Here is a 13,181-nt window from a genome sequence, read left to right as displayed (position 1 = left end):
ACTGTTGGTGTTAAGCAACCAAAACTGTTCATCAAAGAGTTTCGGTGAATGAGTGGTGAATGCGAAATGAAACTGTGAACGAAGTTATGTTAAATAAAGCAGAAGAGACAAGACAGTTTGGTCGTATCTGTTATTATTCCATAAACCGTAACATTTATTCTCGTTGTACGAAGCCTTTATAGACGATTGTTATGACAATTTGCTTTGAAGGGATCTCGTTACGAGTTAAGTTTTGGGGACCTGGTCAACAGGGGATAGTTCTAGATCTTAACTACTGCAGCTATTCTGGAATCAGGTGCTACCGTGACCGTTGTGTGTTTTCTATGACTTAAGGTCATCATATCTCATGCTCTAAGATCGACGCGCCTTTCCTCTTGGTATAACAGTGTCTCACGGTAACCACGACAACGCCGACGGCGAAGGAAGATACGGTAGAAGGCGACAGAATACAATTCACGAAGTATCAATATCAAAAGCCTATTAGACCTACAACAAGTAAAATGCTTTATGTTAGGAAATAGTTTCACATTTCATTCATACGCTTCAGTTTCTCAAGCACGAGATCGAAAAGTAGTAGAACAAAATTTTTATATAAATTTGGAATTGTCATATTCTTTCACATTTGTGTGATGTCGCCGTTTCTTCTCCTTCCTCGTTCTAACAGACAATCTCGTCATCACTAATTCTGTAGTTACTGTCTAAAGTTATTTGCCAATTAACTTCACTAACGCTGCCAGAATCACCAATTTAGTTATCCCGCAAGTATTCTCCGACTAGGTGTCGTTATACATTCGTACAATGTGTTTTCTGCACTACTTCCAAAATAGGATTTAAGCGGCTGCTAGCCGGGGGCTGTACAACTGGCCCATACTAGTGTCGTGATCTGGCCAAAAATTTTTTGTGAATATTTCATTTTCTAAGAGACACCGAGAAGATAATACGTAATCTTTCTTACCTGTTATTCCTGTTAGTTGTTTATTTCCACTCTGGTAGTCTGAATCTACGGGTTTTGTTACTAATTATAACAATGCTTATCATTTGCAAACCCAACGAAACACATAGTCAGACAGCGATCGGTATATATCTGTTCGGCTTTACTCTGCTCAGCTCGTATAGCCCCGTCGCCTTTTATCTACAGGAAAGTTTATTTCCAGATGCGACGAGGGTTCCCCTGATACACACATCGTGTACATTGTGCACACCTTCAGAAATCAACTTAGAATGTATTCAAAAATCAACAGAGATGTGTCTCAAAATTGTATTATTAATCGATAAACCAGTGTGTGCCGGATGCTAGGCGCATTGTGAAACAAGGGTTTTTTTTTGTCACGAATATGAAGCTGTCCCCTCCCCCTCCCCCCTAATTGCCACTCTTGTAAGATACCCTCTGGCAATGAAAAGTCTACTTTGTTTACATTCACAGTCTGGAACTTAGCAGGTGCGGTAGGGGATTATAAAATGTATTGATCGGCCCCACCTGACTATCTCTGTAACTGGTAGTATGCTAATTTTAATTTCAAAATCTAAAGGTAAATGTGTTTTAATGGTATCAGTTGGGGGCCAATGAGCAGTTACTCGAATACAAACGTGACACTCCCCACAGCAAGTGAACGCTGATGCCGTGCGTGCCACTAACCTCGGTATTTTCACCGTGTCGACAAAAGACACTCGAGGATAGCCCCGCTAATCCACTCTTGTAGGTACACACTGCAATTATCCCTGTCATAATTATACTGAGGTGGCCCTAGAAGTAGTGTTGGTTAGCCACAAATATAGGTAACTGAACTGCAGTAACCTTCAAATGCCACAGCAGTTACAGGCATCGATAGTTACAGTCGTGTTTGGCATCTATTGTTTAAGATGTGAGGACACAAAAGACTTACTGCAAAGAAAATCTTTACTCACATTAGCCATTACTAGAAATCCCTAAGTCTATCCCAAGTACTCGGTAGTTTAACATAGTTACATAAAAAACAGTATTCCGTTTGAGGCCACAGACCTATCGTAGCACTGCACTGAATAGAGATTTGAATGTTGTGCAAGGGCAGTTGAATTTCATGAAAGTATACTTCTAATTGTTGTTGTTGATAGGTCCCTTAAGTCTGACTTCAGAACACTTCTGCTCAAGCTAGAGAGGGCTCTCGATTCACTTTGTAGGAAGTACCAGAAATTAGTTATAAGTGGTGACTTCAATATAAATTTTGTGTATGATGGTGCAAGAAAAAGGATGTTGGTGCATATCCTAAATTCATATAATCTGATGCAGACTGTGTTTTTCCAAATAGAGTGCAGGGGAACAATAGCACAGCCACAGACAATATTTTTATTCATTATTCATTACTAGATGGGCATTCTGTTAGTAAAAGGGTGAATGGCCTTTGTGGTGTCACAAGACTAAGGCCTGTCCCACCCCTCATTAAAGCGACCAAGACTTATACGAATAATTGTAAGAACAGTTATTATTATTATGTTCTTTAAGGTTGTTTTTGGGTTTTCAGAAATACTGTGGGAAGAAAGTTTATTTATGTTGCAGATAACGTGGAAGACGTCGCTGGACGATCAACACAAAAGTTCGACGTAGTGGCAAGTGGGCGAGGAATAAAACGAATGCCGCAAACTACCGCGAGCCGCGGAAGAGCACGGGCCGCGAGGGCGTCGAGCTTCCTAGGTCGTCGTCGGACGACGTCAGAGGAAGAGGTATGCTGGTTTCTCTTTGTAAACAGATCGATCGAGTCTTAAAAAGGTTCGTCTAAAACGTGTAGGCGGGTGACACATTAGATGGGACCTGATGCCTGTAATACTTTCACAGTTATTAAAAGATTGTTAAATGGAAAAACCAATAGTTCATCATTTATATAAATAAAAAGTAGTAAAGATATAGGAAAGGAAGAGTTGCAGTGTCAGAACGAGAAGCGATACATCGCTAAGCAACGAAGGAGGACGTAAACAGCGGGTGTTACGTGGTGAAAACAAATCGACTGATAAAATAGTAAGTCTGTAATTAAGCATAAAGCCACGTAACACTGCATCTTTCACACCATGATGCACAAATTTTAACACTAAAAGACTTTTATACTAAAAGAAATGCCACATGTAATTATAAACTATGTAGGAAAGTTAAACCAACAGCAATAGAGTGTTTTTGTTAAACGTTGTCAAGCAACAAGAGTGGCAGGATGTTTACAGTGACGATAACATAGATGATAAATATAAACATATCTCATACTCTTTGACAATTGCTTTCCATTAGAACGTTCTAAACGAGGTGCTAGCAGTAATAGGCAGCTCAGGAGGCTGACTAGTGGGATAAGGATATCGTGTAGAACAAAGCGGGAATTATATGGAAATGTTAGAAGTACTCACAATCGAGCTACAGTAGCCCGTTACAAGCAGAACTGTAAGGTGCTTCAAAATATCGTTAGTGTAACCGATTTCAGGATAGTCGTTTAGCAGTACAGATAAACTGTGCCGAGTAGACTGAGGACACACCTGGTAAGCCGAGGAAGCTGCGGAAGCGCGCGCACACCGTGTGGTAGTCACACTTCCTGGCGGGTGCGGCCGGGGCGGCCGGCGGTGCGGTCGCGGACGCGCAGAGTCGGCCGCCTCCGGAGGACGGGCAGCTGGCGGATGCGGGGGCGGCCGCGGACGCAGCCGGGGTGCCGGCGGGGGGCGTGCCCGCCGCCCAGCTGTCCAGCCCGCCGCCGCCCGGGGTCGAGGCCGGCGTAGCGCGCCGCGAGGCGGTCCCTCCGGACACCTGCGGAAAACGGCTCCCGGTGACTGCGCTTCCGGTAGATCGGTCTATTCGTCTGAGCAGCTCGACAGTGAGTACCTTAACTGATGATCTAGGATGGAGCTGAATGCAGTTCAAATACGTAAAATACTTAGTCAACAAACTATACAGTTCCAGAGACCTTCCGAGCCTCAAACATCTACGACGTGCGTACGCAGACTGAAGCCACAAATGAAAATTTCTACCGAGTACAGATTTTCGTTCGCCACTTCAGTCTACATATACACACACAAAAAAAACTTACTGTAGTGTACGTCGAAACACTATCACTATCAGTATACTTTCAAATGCATAATTTTATACACAAGAAATGGTGCGTCATATTACTTACGAACCTTGAGGCTGGGATGACAGATTTATGTCAAACTTTGTACACCTTTAGTGGGCCATTAAAACTATGTAATGTGCAAGTAGTAAGACGCACTACTTTGCAATTCCGAGAAAACCCATTTTTGTAGTACGAGTGTAAATTGTGTGATATTAAAAAAAATTGCACTTACACTATTCGTTCTCGCTACATTAGCAACGTCTCACCACTACGCAGGTTAACTGCCAAACGGGGCCCGCCCCTGCGTCTGCAGCTCAAAGCGTCGAGGTGTAAAGCAGTTCTGGGTAACTTACCAGATCGTACGTGCAAATGATTTCGTAGATTGCAACTGGTATACATTTTCAGAAAAACGTGAAATGTTTCTTCATTTACTTGTTGATAGTTATAAATGCATTTGTTCTAATAATTAAATTTAATTAAAAATATTATGCAGTCAGATAACAAGAAATTCACTACAATTTTATGCAAATCCAATATTTTTTAAATTCTATTACCTCTCAAATGTCATATAAATTAAATATATTAAAAAAAAGATGCTTTGACTTACCAAACGGGAAAGCACTGGTAGATAGACACAATAAAAAACACACGAACACACACACACAAATTTCAAGCTTTCACAACCCACGGTTGCTTCATCAGGAAAAAGGAAAGGAGAGGGAAAGACGAAAGGATGTGGGTTTTAAGGGAGAGGGTAAGGAGTCATTCCAATCCCGGGAGCGGAAAGACTTACCTTAGGGGGAAAAAGGGACAGGTATACATTCGCGCACACACACATATCCATCCGCTCATATACAGACACAAGCAGACATATGTAAAGGGAAAGTGTTTGGGCCCAACCTCTTTGTTACCTTTTAATGATAGTCACTTCTCTTGTCCTGACGAATGTGAGAGCTGTGTAAACCTCTCGATTTCTACGATAAGATGAAACAGTGTTTTGTGTAATCTACATGCAAAATATACAGTATAAAATGCACATGGGTTGTGAATTAATTCATCGCAGAATACTGCAACTACAGTAAGTTCTAAACCGTGAAAACTTAGCAACATAAATGTCTAAATAACTGTTGAAAGCAGTGTCAACATAATACACTTTACAAGGCTCACAAGAAACTGAAGGTAAAAAGTTGAACTTATGCACAGACACTTCACAGCGAGAGTTCATCAACGAACTGATACACACAAATTTTTTCCTCGTAAGGGTGTCCACAACCTTCTTTGTTATTTTATTAAATGATTACACACAAAACTATCGAGTGCGCACACAGTGTCCCTACTTGTTTGTGCCGATGAACGGGGCCACCGATACTACAGAACACGGTGAGAATTTCAAAAGCAGAACTTCCAAACAGGAGAATAACCTCAAGTCGACTGCTCGGCTTTTCTGGACGTCTTTGCAACTCTCGGAAAACCCAGAGGAGGCAGCCATTCGGAAGAGCTTCCCAGAAAAAACAAAGTGGAGCGGGGCCAAGGATCTCTATAGAAAACATGAAATTTGTGACGGCTGACGAACTTTTTCAGACAGAGATCGGCCAGCTTACAAGAGTAATAAAATTCAAATACATCAGTGAGACGACATGCGGAAACGGACTAAACGAATCTGCGATAGGCGATCAGATCTCAAAATGGAGAGTGCCTACGGCCTGGCTAAAGACTTTTACAACAAAAAGTTCTCTCCTGGAATGTCAAACACGGACACCACAAGGCACACCGAATTTTGTATCTTTTTATATTTACTGTACGTGAAGTTCAGAACTCTTACATATCACTGGAAGCAGTTCGGTGCAACTCTCGGAACTTCTTTAAAAAATTGGATTCGAAGTTCTACCGGCATCTTTAATACGCTAAATTGGGGTCAATTTTTCGACAGGCACTTTGGCTCTGTGGGACAGTGCACACCGGACTGGTCGGCAGACAGGGTTCGATACCCAGCCAGTGTGAATTTTACAAAAAATTTCTACGAGTATTTCTGTGAAGAGTAAAATATTATGTCGGTGGACGAGTTCGTAATTTTTCTCTTTCGCATTTTGGTTTTCCGCTCGCTGCGGGTTCATTTGTCGATTGTCATTTTTTTATTTCTGATTCACTGTTGTTACCTAAATTTACATGTTGTCATTTTGTCATTTGGAGACAGTGGGTGAAGCTGTGGCCGCTAGAAAATGGAGGGCCGAGAGGAGAAATAAGAACATTTCTGACCTGTTCTTCTGTTCAAGTTCAAAAGAGGGATGACAGCAGGGGATGCGGCCAGAAACATTTTCACCGTGCTGGACAGAGCACGGCAAGAAAGTAGGTTTCTGGTTTTGAGGAGGATCATTTTGATGTTTGTGGACTGAAGAAGATTGTTTGGACACATTAATCAACAATTATCCACACCCGTGTACTCGAGAACCGGCAAATGTGGTCAACTAGGATCGTTCCACCGTCGTGAGACATTTGCTCGCAGTGAAGGTGGTTCAAAAATTGGGTGTACAGGCACCGCACGCTCTGAGCCAAAACTCAAAACTCATGAAAAATCAGTGTGTGGCCCTACGTGCACCACTCCTCTCTCGTTATCGATCGGCTCTCGAGCGACACCGACCGTTTCTACTGTGTATCGTTACCGGTGGTGAGAAACTGCGTCTTTGCGGTAACGTAAGGAAACGAAAGGAATCGTCGAGCCCAAACAAAGCGGCAACTCTCCAAAGAAAGACACGGGCGCACCGACAAAAGATAATGTCGTGCGTCTGGTGGAACGGCGACAGTGTGGTGTGCCGAGAATTGCTTCCCCGACATGTAACCGGCATGGCTGAAATTTACTGATGATAACTCAGATGCAGTCTAAGAACGATGACCGAGAAGACTGTGTGAGGAGATGCTACTCGACGATAACACCTGTCCTCGTTCAAATGGTTCAAATGGCTCCGAGCACTATGGGACTCAACTTCTGAGGTCATCAGTCGCCTAGAACTTAGAACTGCTTAAACCGAACTAACCTAAGGACATCACACACATCCATGGCAGAAGCAGGATTCGAACCTGTGACTATAGCGGTCACTCGGCACCAGACTGTAGCACCTAGAATGGCTCGGCCACTCCGGCCAGCCTGTCCTCGTTCTGCTAGACAGACAAAAACACGAGGGGGAGTCATCCCGCACCCACCTCATTCACCAGATCTCCCACGCTCAGATTTCCAGCTTTCCGGCTCTCCGTCAGACAACCTCCGAGAAACTTGCTTCCCGGATGACAATGTGCTCCAAAAGTGGCTCGACGACTACTTCACTTCGGAACACGTGATTTCTACAGTCACGGAATCGAAAAGTTACCTGAGCACTGGCAGACTGTTGTAAATAGTGAAGGAGAATACATTGGCAACACGTATCTACATCTACATCCATACTCCGCAAGCCACCTGACGGTACCTTGAGTACCTCTATCGGTTCTCCCTTCTATTCCATTCTCGTATTGTTCGTGGAAAGAAGGATTGTCGGTATGCCTCTGTGTGGGCTCTAATCTCTCTGATTTTATCCTCATGGTCTCTTAGCGAGATACACGTAGGAGGGAGCAATATACTGCTCGACTCCTCGGTGAAGGTACGTTCTCGAAACTTTAACAAAAGCCCGTATCGAGCTACTGAGCGTCTCTCCTGCAGAGTCTTCCACTGGAGTTTATCTATCATCTCCGTAACGCTTTCGCGATTACTAAATGATCCTGTAACGAAGCGCGCTGCTCTCCGTTGGATCTTCTCTATATCTTCTATCAACCCTATCTGGTACGGATCCCAAACTGCTGAGCAGTATTCGAGCAGTGGGCGAACAAGTGTACTGTAACCTACTTCTTTCTTTTCGGACTGCATTTCCTTAGGATTCTTCCAACGAATCTCAGTCTGGCATCTGCTTTACCGACGATCACCTATATATGGTCATTCCATTTTAAATCACTCCTAATGCGTACTGCCAGATAATTTATGGAATGCTGACCTGCTATATTGTAGCTAAATGATAAGGGATCTTTCTTTCTATGTATTCGAGCACATTACACTTGTCTACATTGAGATTCAATTGCCAGTCCCTGCACCATGCGTCAATTCGCTGCAGATCCTCCTGCATTTCAGTACAATTTTCCATTGTTACAACCTCTCTATATACCACAGCATCATCCGCAAAAAGCCTCAGTGAACTTCCGATGTCATCTACAAGGTAATTTATGTATATTGTGAATAGCAACGGTCCTACGACACTCCCCTGCGGCACACCTGAAATCATCTTACTTCGGAAGACTTCTCTCCATTGAGAATGACATGCTGCGTCCTGTTATCTAGGAACTCCTCAATCCAATCACACAATTGGTCTGATAGTCCATATGCTCTTACTTTGTTCATTAAACGACTGTGGGGAACTGTATCGAACGCCTCGGTCTCTGTAATACGTATGTGCTACATTTATTAAACTTACGGAAAAATGTACTTATGTACCGACCCAATAAATAAAGATTTCTATAAATTAATTAAAATTTAAACAGCCTTTTTTAACATTCTTCCATGAAAGGTCAGTAATTAATAATTTATATTTGCAATGAAAACTTCTTTTCTTTGTGTGGTATGCATTTAGAAACAACAAGAAGCTATTTTTTATAAAAAATTACAATTAGATTTGAGATAATTACCATAATAATAACTAATTTTATATTTCATTGCATAGATATTCGAAGTGGGTGGGGGGGAGGGGGGGAAAGAGGAAGAAAATAGTGACCAAAGTGAGATTCGAGGCATCAATTACCATTCTGAAGTGTTACCAATGTTTTTACAACGTTACGTATTTTACTCTTCACAGAAATGCTTGAAGAACATAAACCTTTGTTTAAAAAATTTGCATCAGCTACGAGCCAAACCGACGCCAAGCTTGAGGCAGGCAAACACAAACTTAGGCCAGGGATGCACAGACTGTGGACTGTGCACTGCATTCGGCCCGTTTCTGATCTTGTGACAGCTCACCCCTAACTACCCTAACTGTTCCATTCTGTCAGTCCCTGGTTACTTTACACACGAGTTAGTATGTTGAATACTTGCCTTTAAGGCTATGAATGAAGTTCAGGAAAAGTAAGGATTAAGGCTTAAAGTTTGTCAGAATTCATTAAGTGCTCTCATTCACAAGTACTGAAGGAATAAAGTGCAGGTAATTTGTGCACGATGAGTTACGTGGCCTTGAGACACTTACAGGCCCACTACAAACAATTCATTCGTTTGAGTTGGCACTTTTACAAATGTTCTGCTAGTGTCCGTCTGGCCACAGGTCCGAGAGGTAATCGCGATCAATAAGTACCTTGTAGTGCTTCGAGAATTGCGGAGTTCGAACACCTAGTATTTTAGAAATGAGGGGCAGAAATGAGGGGGAGAAATGAATACGCCCTACTGCGGTTCATCTATCTGTCTGTGCAGGAGGAAGGGGGGAGGGGGGGTGGGGGAAGGAGAGAGAGAGAGAGAGAGAGAGAGAGAGAGAGAGAGAGAGAGAGAGAGAGAGAGTGTTTCTGAGTACGGGTCGAGAAAAACAAGGAAACTTTATGTAGTATTCTGTGCTCTTTAGTGCCTGTGTTGATTGTAAAAAGACAAATGAATCAAATATAGATTTCTATGTACAGTCATGTATTGGACTCGCTTGAGACTAGAGACTTTTGAATTACTTCAAGTCTTAGCTGTTTGAATATGTGTAAATAAGTCTAATGTTTAAGGAACAAGTTAGCTTGCAGAAGTTATTGTCTGTGAAAATTGAAAATATAAATTGATTGGACCGTAAAGTATCCTACGAGTACCAAAATTATTTCACGGATAGAGAAGTATTTTAATAAATTCCTTTAACAAGCTACAGTCTTCGGAGCAGAAGCTTTTGGGGAGATCGAAGTAGCCGATTACCCAGAGAAGAGGATCGGCTAACACAGCGTGCAAGTTAACTGAACTGAGAAATGCGAGTGCCTCGCAACCCAATACCACACCGTCTCTCGTCGTCCGAAAAATGTCAGAACCTTACACAGCGCACCCCCGCCGAGGCTCACGCATTATTGGAGCCGTTCCTCTATTCTCGGCAGTGGGGGAACACAAACGTCGCTCTCAATGTAACCGCAAAGGAAAAACTCGCGAGACGTCAGGTCACTTGACCTGGGAGCCGACCGAACGGAGCCACACCACCTCCGACAGTACGTCAGATCTCGCGAAGCTGAAGTTCGTTGTCTAGATAGAAACCGTCACAACAGTGACGTACAGGTGTAAGAGGTGCCCTTCACGGTCTTCTCACACAGGAAAAATCGCCTGTACAGTTTTATCTGTGTCACTGAACAGAAGGCATTAACCTTCTGCAAATCTTGTTCGTGCTCCAAAATTTTGTGAGGATTTTCACACTTTTACACTGTGTTGAATAACTTAAGCAGATACAGGAAGGGTTGCTCCGTTACCGAATATCAGCTGTAAGGCGAAATGTTCGTCTGCGTGTGCTTCTCGTACTGTGCTGCACAATCAAATGTGCCACCTGTTATCTTCCAGATTTAATTGTCCGTAGCTAATCAAATGCCGCGCGAATGTCGAAACGCGCCCACACGCCGACTCCCGACACGCCTCGGTCCTCGAATGCTGCAATTTGCGTCGGTATTGTCACAGTGTGCCGTTCGCAGTGCCAGTGTCAGCCAATCGGCCTGCTCACTGAAATGCAGTCAGCAACTCAGTTTTTCAAATCGAGGAACTTTGCAGATGCAAAAATTCGTCGACGGATAAGAGAGGAGTGCCGCCCCACTTTGTCGAGTGACGGCAAGTGTGGGAGGGGTGAGAGCTTTCGGGGACAGACGGGAAAACGTCCACGGTGATCTGAGATCGGGCCGGGCGACCGTCCGGAATTCCGGAAGATCTGCGAGAGCAGTGGACGAAAAGATTCTCGAAGTTGGGCAGTTCACAACTTTGATAGTAGCACTAGAATTTCCGAATGTGAATAGAACAATTTTGCTCGAATTTGTCTCTGAACACTTGCAATTTCACAACCGGTGTGGATATCGGGTTTCCTGCCTGCTTACTGTGAAACACAAAATGGAAAGAACGGCTCGTGATCTGCATTATTGGGACTGATATTGTAAGGATGGTGATCAATTTTTGGAGAACATTCTCACAGGAGACGAGACGTGGATTACTCACGTGAATCCGGGGTCTAAATGTCAGTTGACGGAATGGCGTCACACGAGATCGCCGACGAAAGTCGAGACCGAGCAGACGATCTCGACACACCGACACGGGAGGTTACGGCGATCACGTTTCGCGACAGAGATGGAGTCTCGTCAGTCGTGTTTACGCGATGGGGGATGACGACAAACACAGTCACTTACTGTGCTATCCTGACTAAACTTTGATGTGAGATACAGAATTAGAGATGTGCGTCCTCCGAGGTTTGGAGTTTTGTCGGTGCACGACAGGGTCACACCACATTCTGCCAGCCGCACACAAAATCTGGCGAGATATTTTCGACGCGCAACCGACCGTCTACCCACTGTACAGCCCACATACGGCACCGAGCGATTTTTAGTCGTTCCGATACCTAAATGAGTTTCTCGGTGGCGAGCGCTTTGCGATGAGGAGTGAGGTGGAAGAAGCATTTAAAGGCCGATTATAGTCACGAACTACAGATGTCTATAACTTTGGGATACAAAAGCATGTAGAAAGTTACGAAAAATGCTTTGACAAATATGCGAACTATGTAGAAAAATAAAGATGTACAGAACCAAATGGAAACAGTTTTTTTTAAAGAATCTGCGGTAGTTTATGTTTCGTAAGAAATCTCACCTCACTTTCTAAATACGAGGGTCGTCCGTAAAGTAAGGTCTCCGACGAGCTCCCGTCGGGACTGAGGAGCTAGCTTAAATCTGGCAACAGCATCGTCTTTCTCGCTTCAGGTACCACTATTCTCGAAAGTCCCCACCTCTCTGTGACAGTCATTCTCGGCGTAGCAGCCGTTAACAGTCGAACAGAAAAATTGGTGGTCCCGCCGCGATCGATTTGCTTTCTGTGATTAGATTTCTGTGATTTAAGGGGTCAACTCCTTGTAAATACATCGTCAGTTGACCGATGTGTATGCAGAAAGGTGTACAGACGTAAAAAATGTAGGTAAGTGGTGCAGGAAGTTCGCAGACGGCCGTACAGACGTGCACAACGAGTGACGAAGAGTCGAAGGCAGCCGGCCGTTCCTTCCTGCACGAGTCGGCGGGAGAGTCATACAGTGCAGATAGGAAAATGTTTCTGGTGTGTCTACAAAAGGGCGCCGATCGTGACGGGGACTACGCTCAAAAATAGGTAAAGTACGAGCTTTCAGAATGTGTAATTCATTTTGAAATAAAATGAAAAAGCGTCAGAGACCTCAATTTACGGACTACCCTCGTAGCCTTGCCTGGCCGGGCCTTTCTGGTTAAGAGGCATAGAAAGTTGGCAGACATATCAGCCAGCCACAGTCACACTTTGAAGATGTACAAGCAGCTGCATCATACAAATACTGTGCAATGTCCAAGAATCTTCCAGAGAAAGCGCCAAACACTGCATGTTACATTCTAGTAATTTGTTTTAACGAATCTGTTACAATTTTATGTGCTCCCTTATGAACACGTGGGGCAATTAATACTTTGGAATTCCAAGTTTTTAGATTTCGGACGCACAATGAAACTGTAATAATTATTCGAGAAGTCCATTTTGCAGTCCGGGGCAAAGTGGTGCCCACAGGTGACCGGCTGCAGCGGCACGCGTCTCACCTGTGTGACGATTTTGCCGTGCTGCTGCTGCTGCTGCTGCTGGCTGACAGAGTTGTCGCTGACGGGCGACGGCGGCGCCGACTTCTTCGCCACGGCCGTCGGCGTGATGACCGGCGCCGAACCGTGCAGCTGCTGCTGCTGCTGTTGCTGCTGTTTCAGCTGCCCGTTGGCCACGTCGTTGTCCGACAGGGTGGCGGGCAGCGAGCGCGGCGGAGACGCCGGGGCCCGCGCGTTCGACAGTGACGCCGGCGGGTCTCTGCCGCTCGCGAAGAGCTCCTGCCGACACGGAATACGGCAGACGTGACGGTCGTGAAGGTC

The 13,181-nt window shown here is 44.3% G+C and overlaps 1 protein-coding gene across 1 annotated transcript in view; it reads right to left on the bottom strand.

Moving 5' to 3' along the window:
* The window catches only part of LOC126426594 (neuralized-like protein 4), a 294,930-nt gene that overhangs the window by 30,618 nt on the left and 251,131 nt on the right, over nt 1-13,181 (bottom strand). Inside the window, exons 28-29 of the mRNA XM_050088488.1 lie at nt 12,864-13,139; nt 3,490-3,754 (exon numbers count right to left, since the gene is read on the bottom strand). Of these exons, the coding sequence (XP_049944445.1) occupies nt 3,490-3,754; nt 12,864-13,139 (541 nt within the window). The remainder of the gene's footprint in view (nt 1-3,489; nt 3,755-12,863; nt 13,140-13,181) is intronic.

Source organism: Schistocerca serialis, chromosome 11, assembly GCF_023864345.2.
Source record: "Schistocerca serialis cubense isolate TAMUIC-IGC-003099 chromosome 11, iqSchSeri2.2, whole genome shotgun sequence".
In the NCBI taxonomy this organism is placed as follows: domain Eukaryota; kingdom Metazoa; phylum Arthropoda; class Insecta; order Orthoptera; family Acrididae; genus Schistocerca; species Schistocerca serialis.
This window is presented reverse-complemented; position numbering and strand designations above follow the sequence as displayed.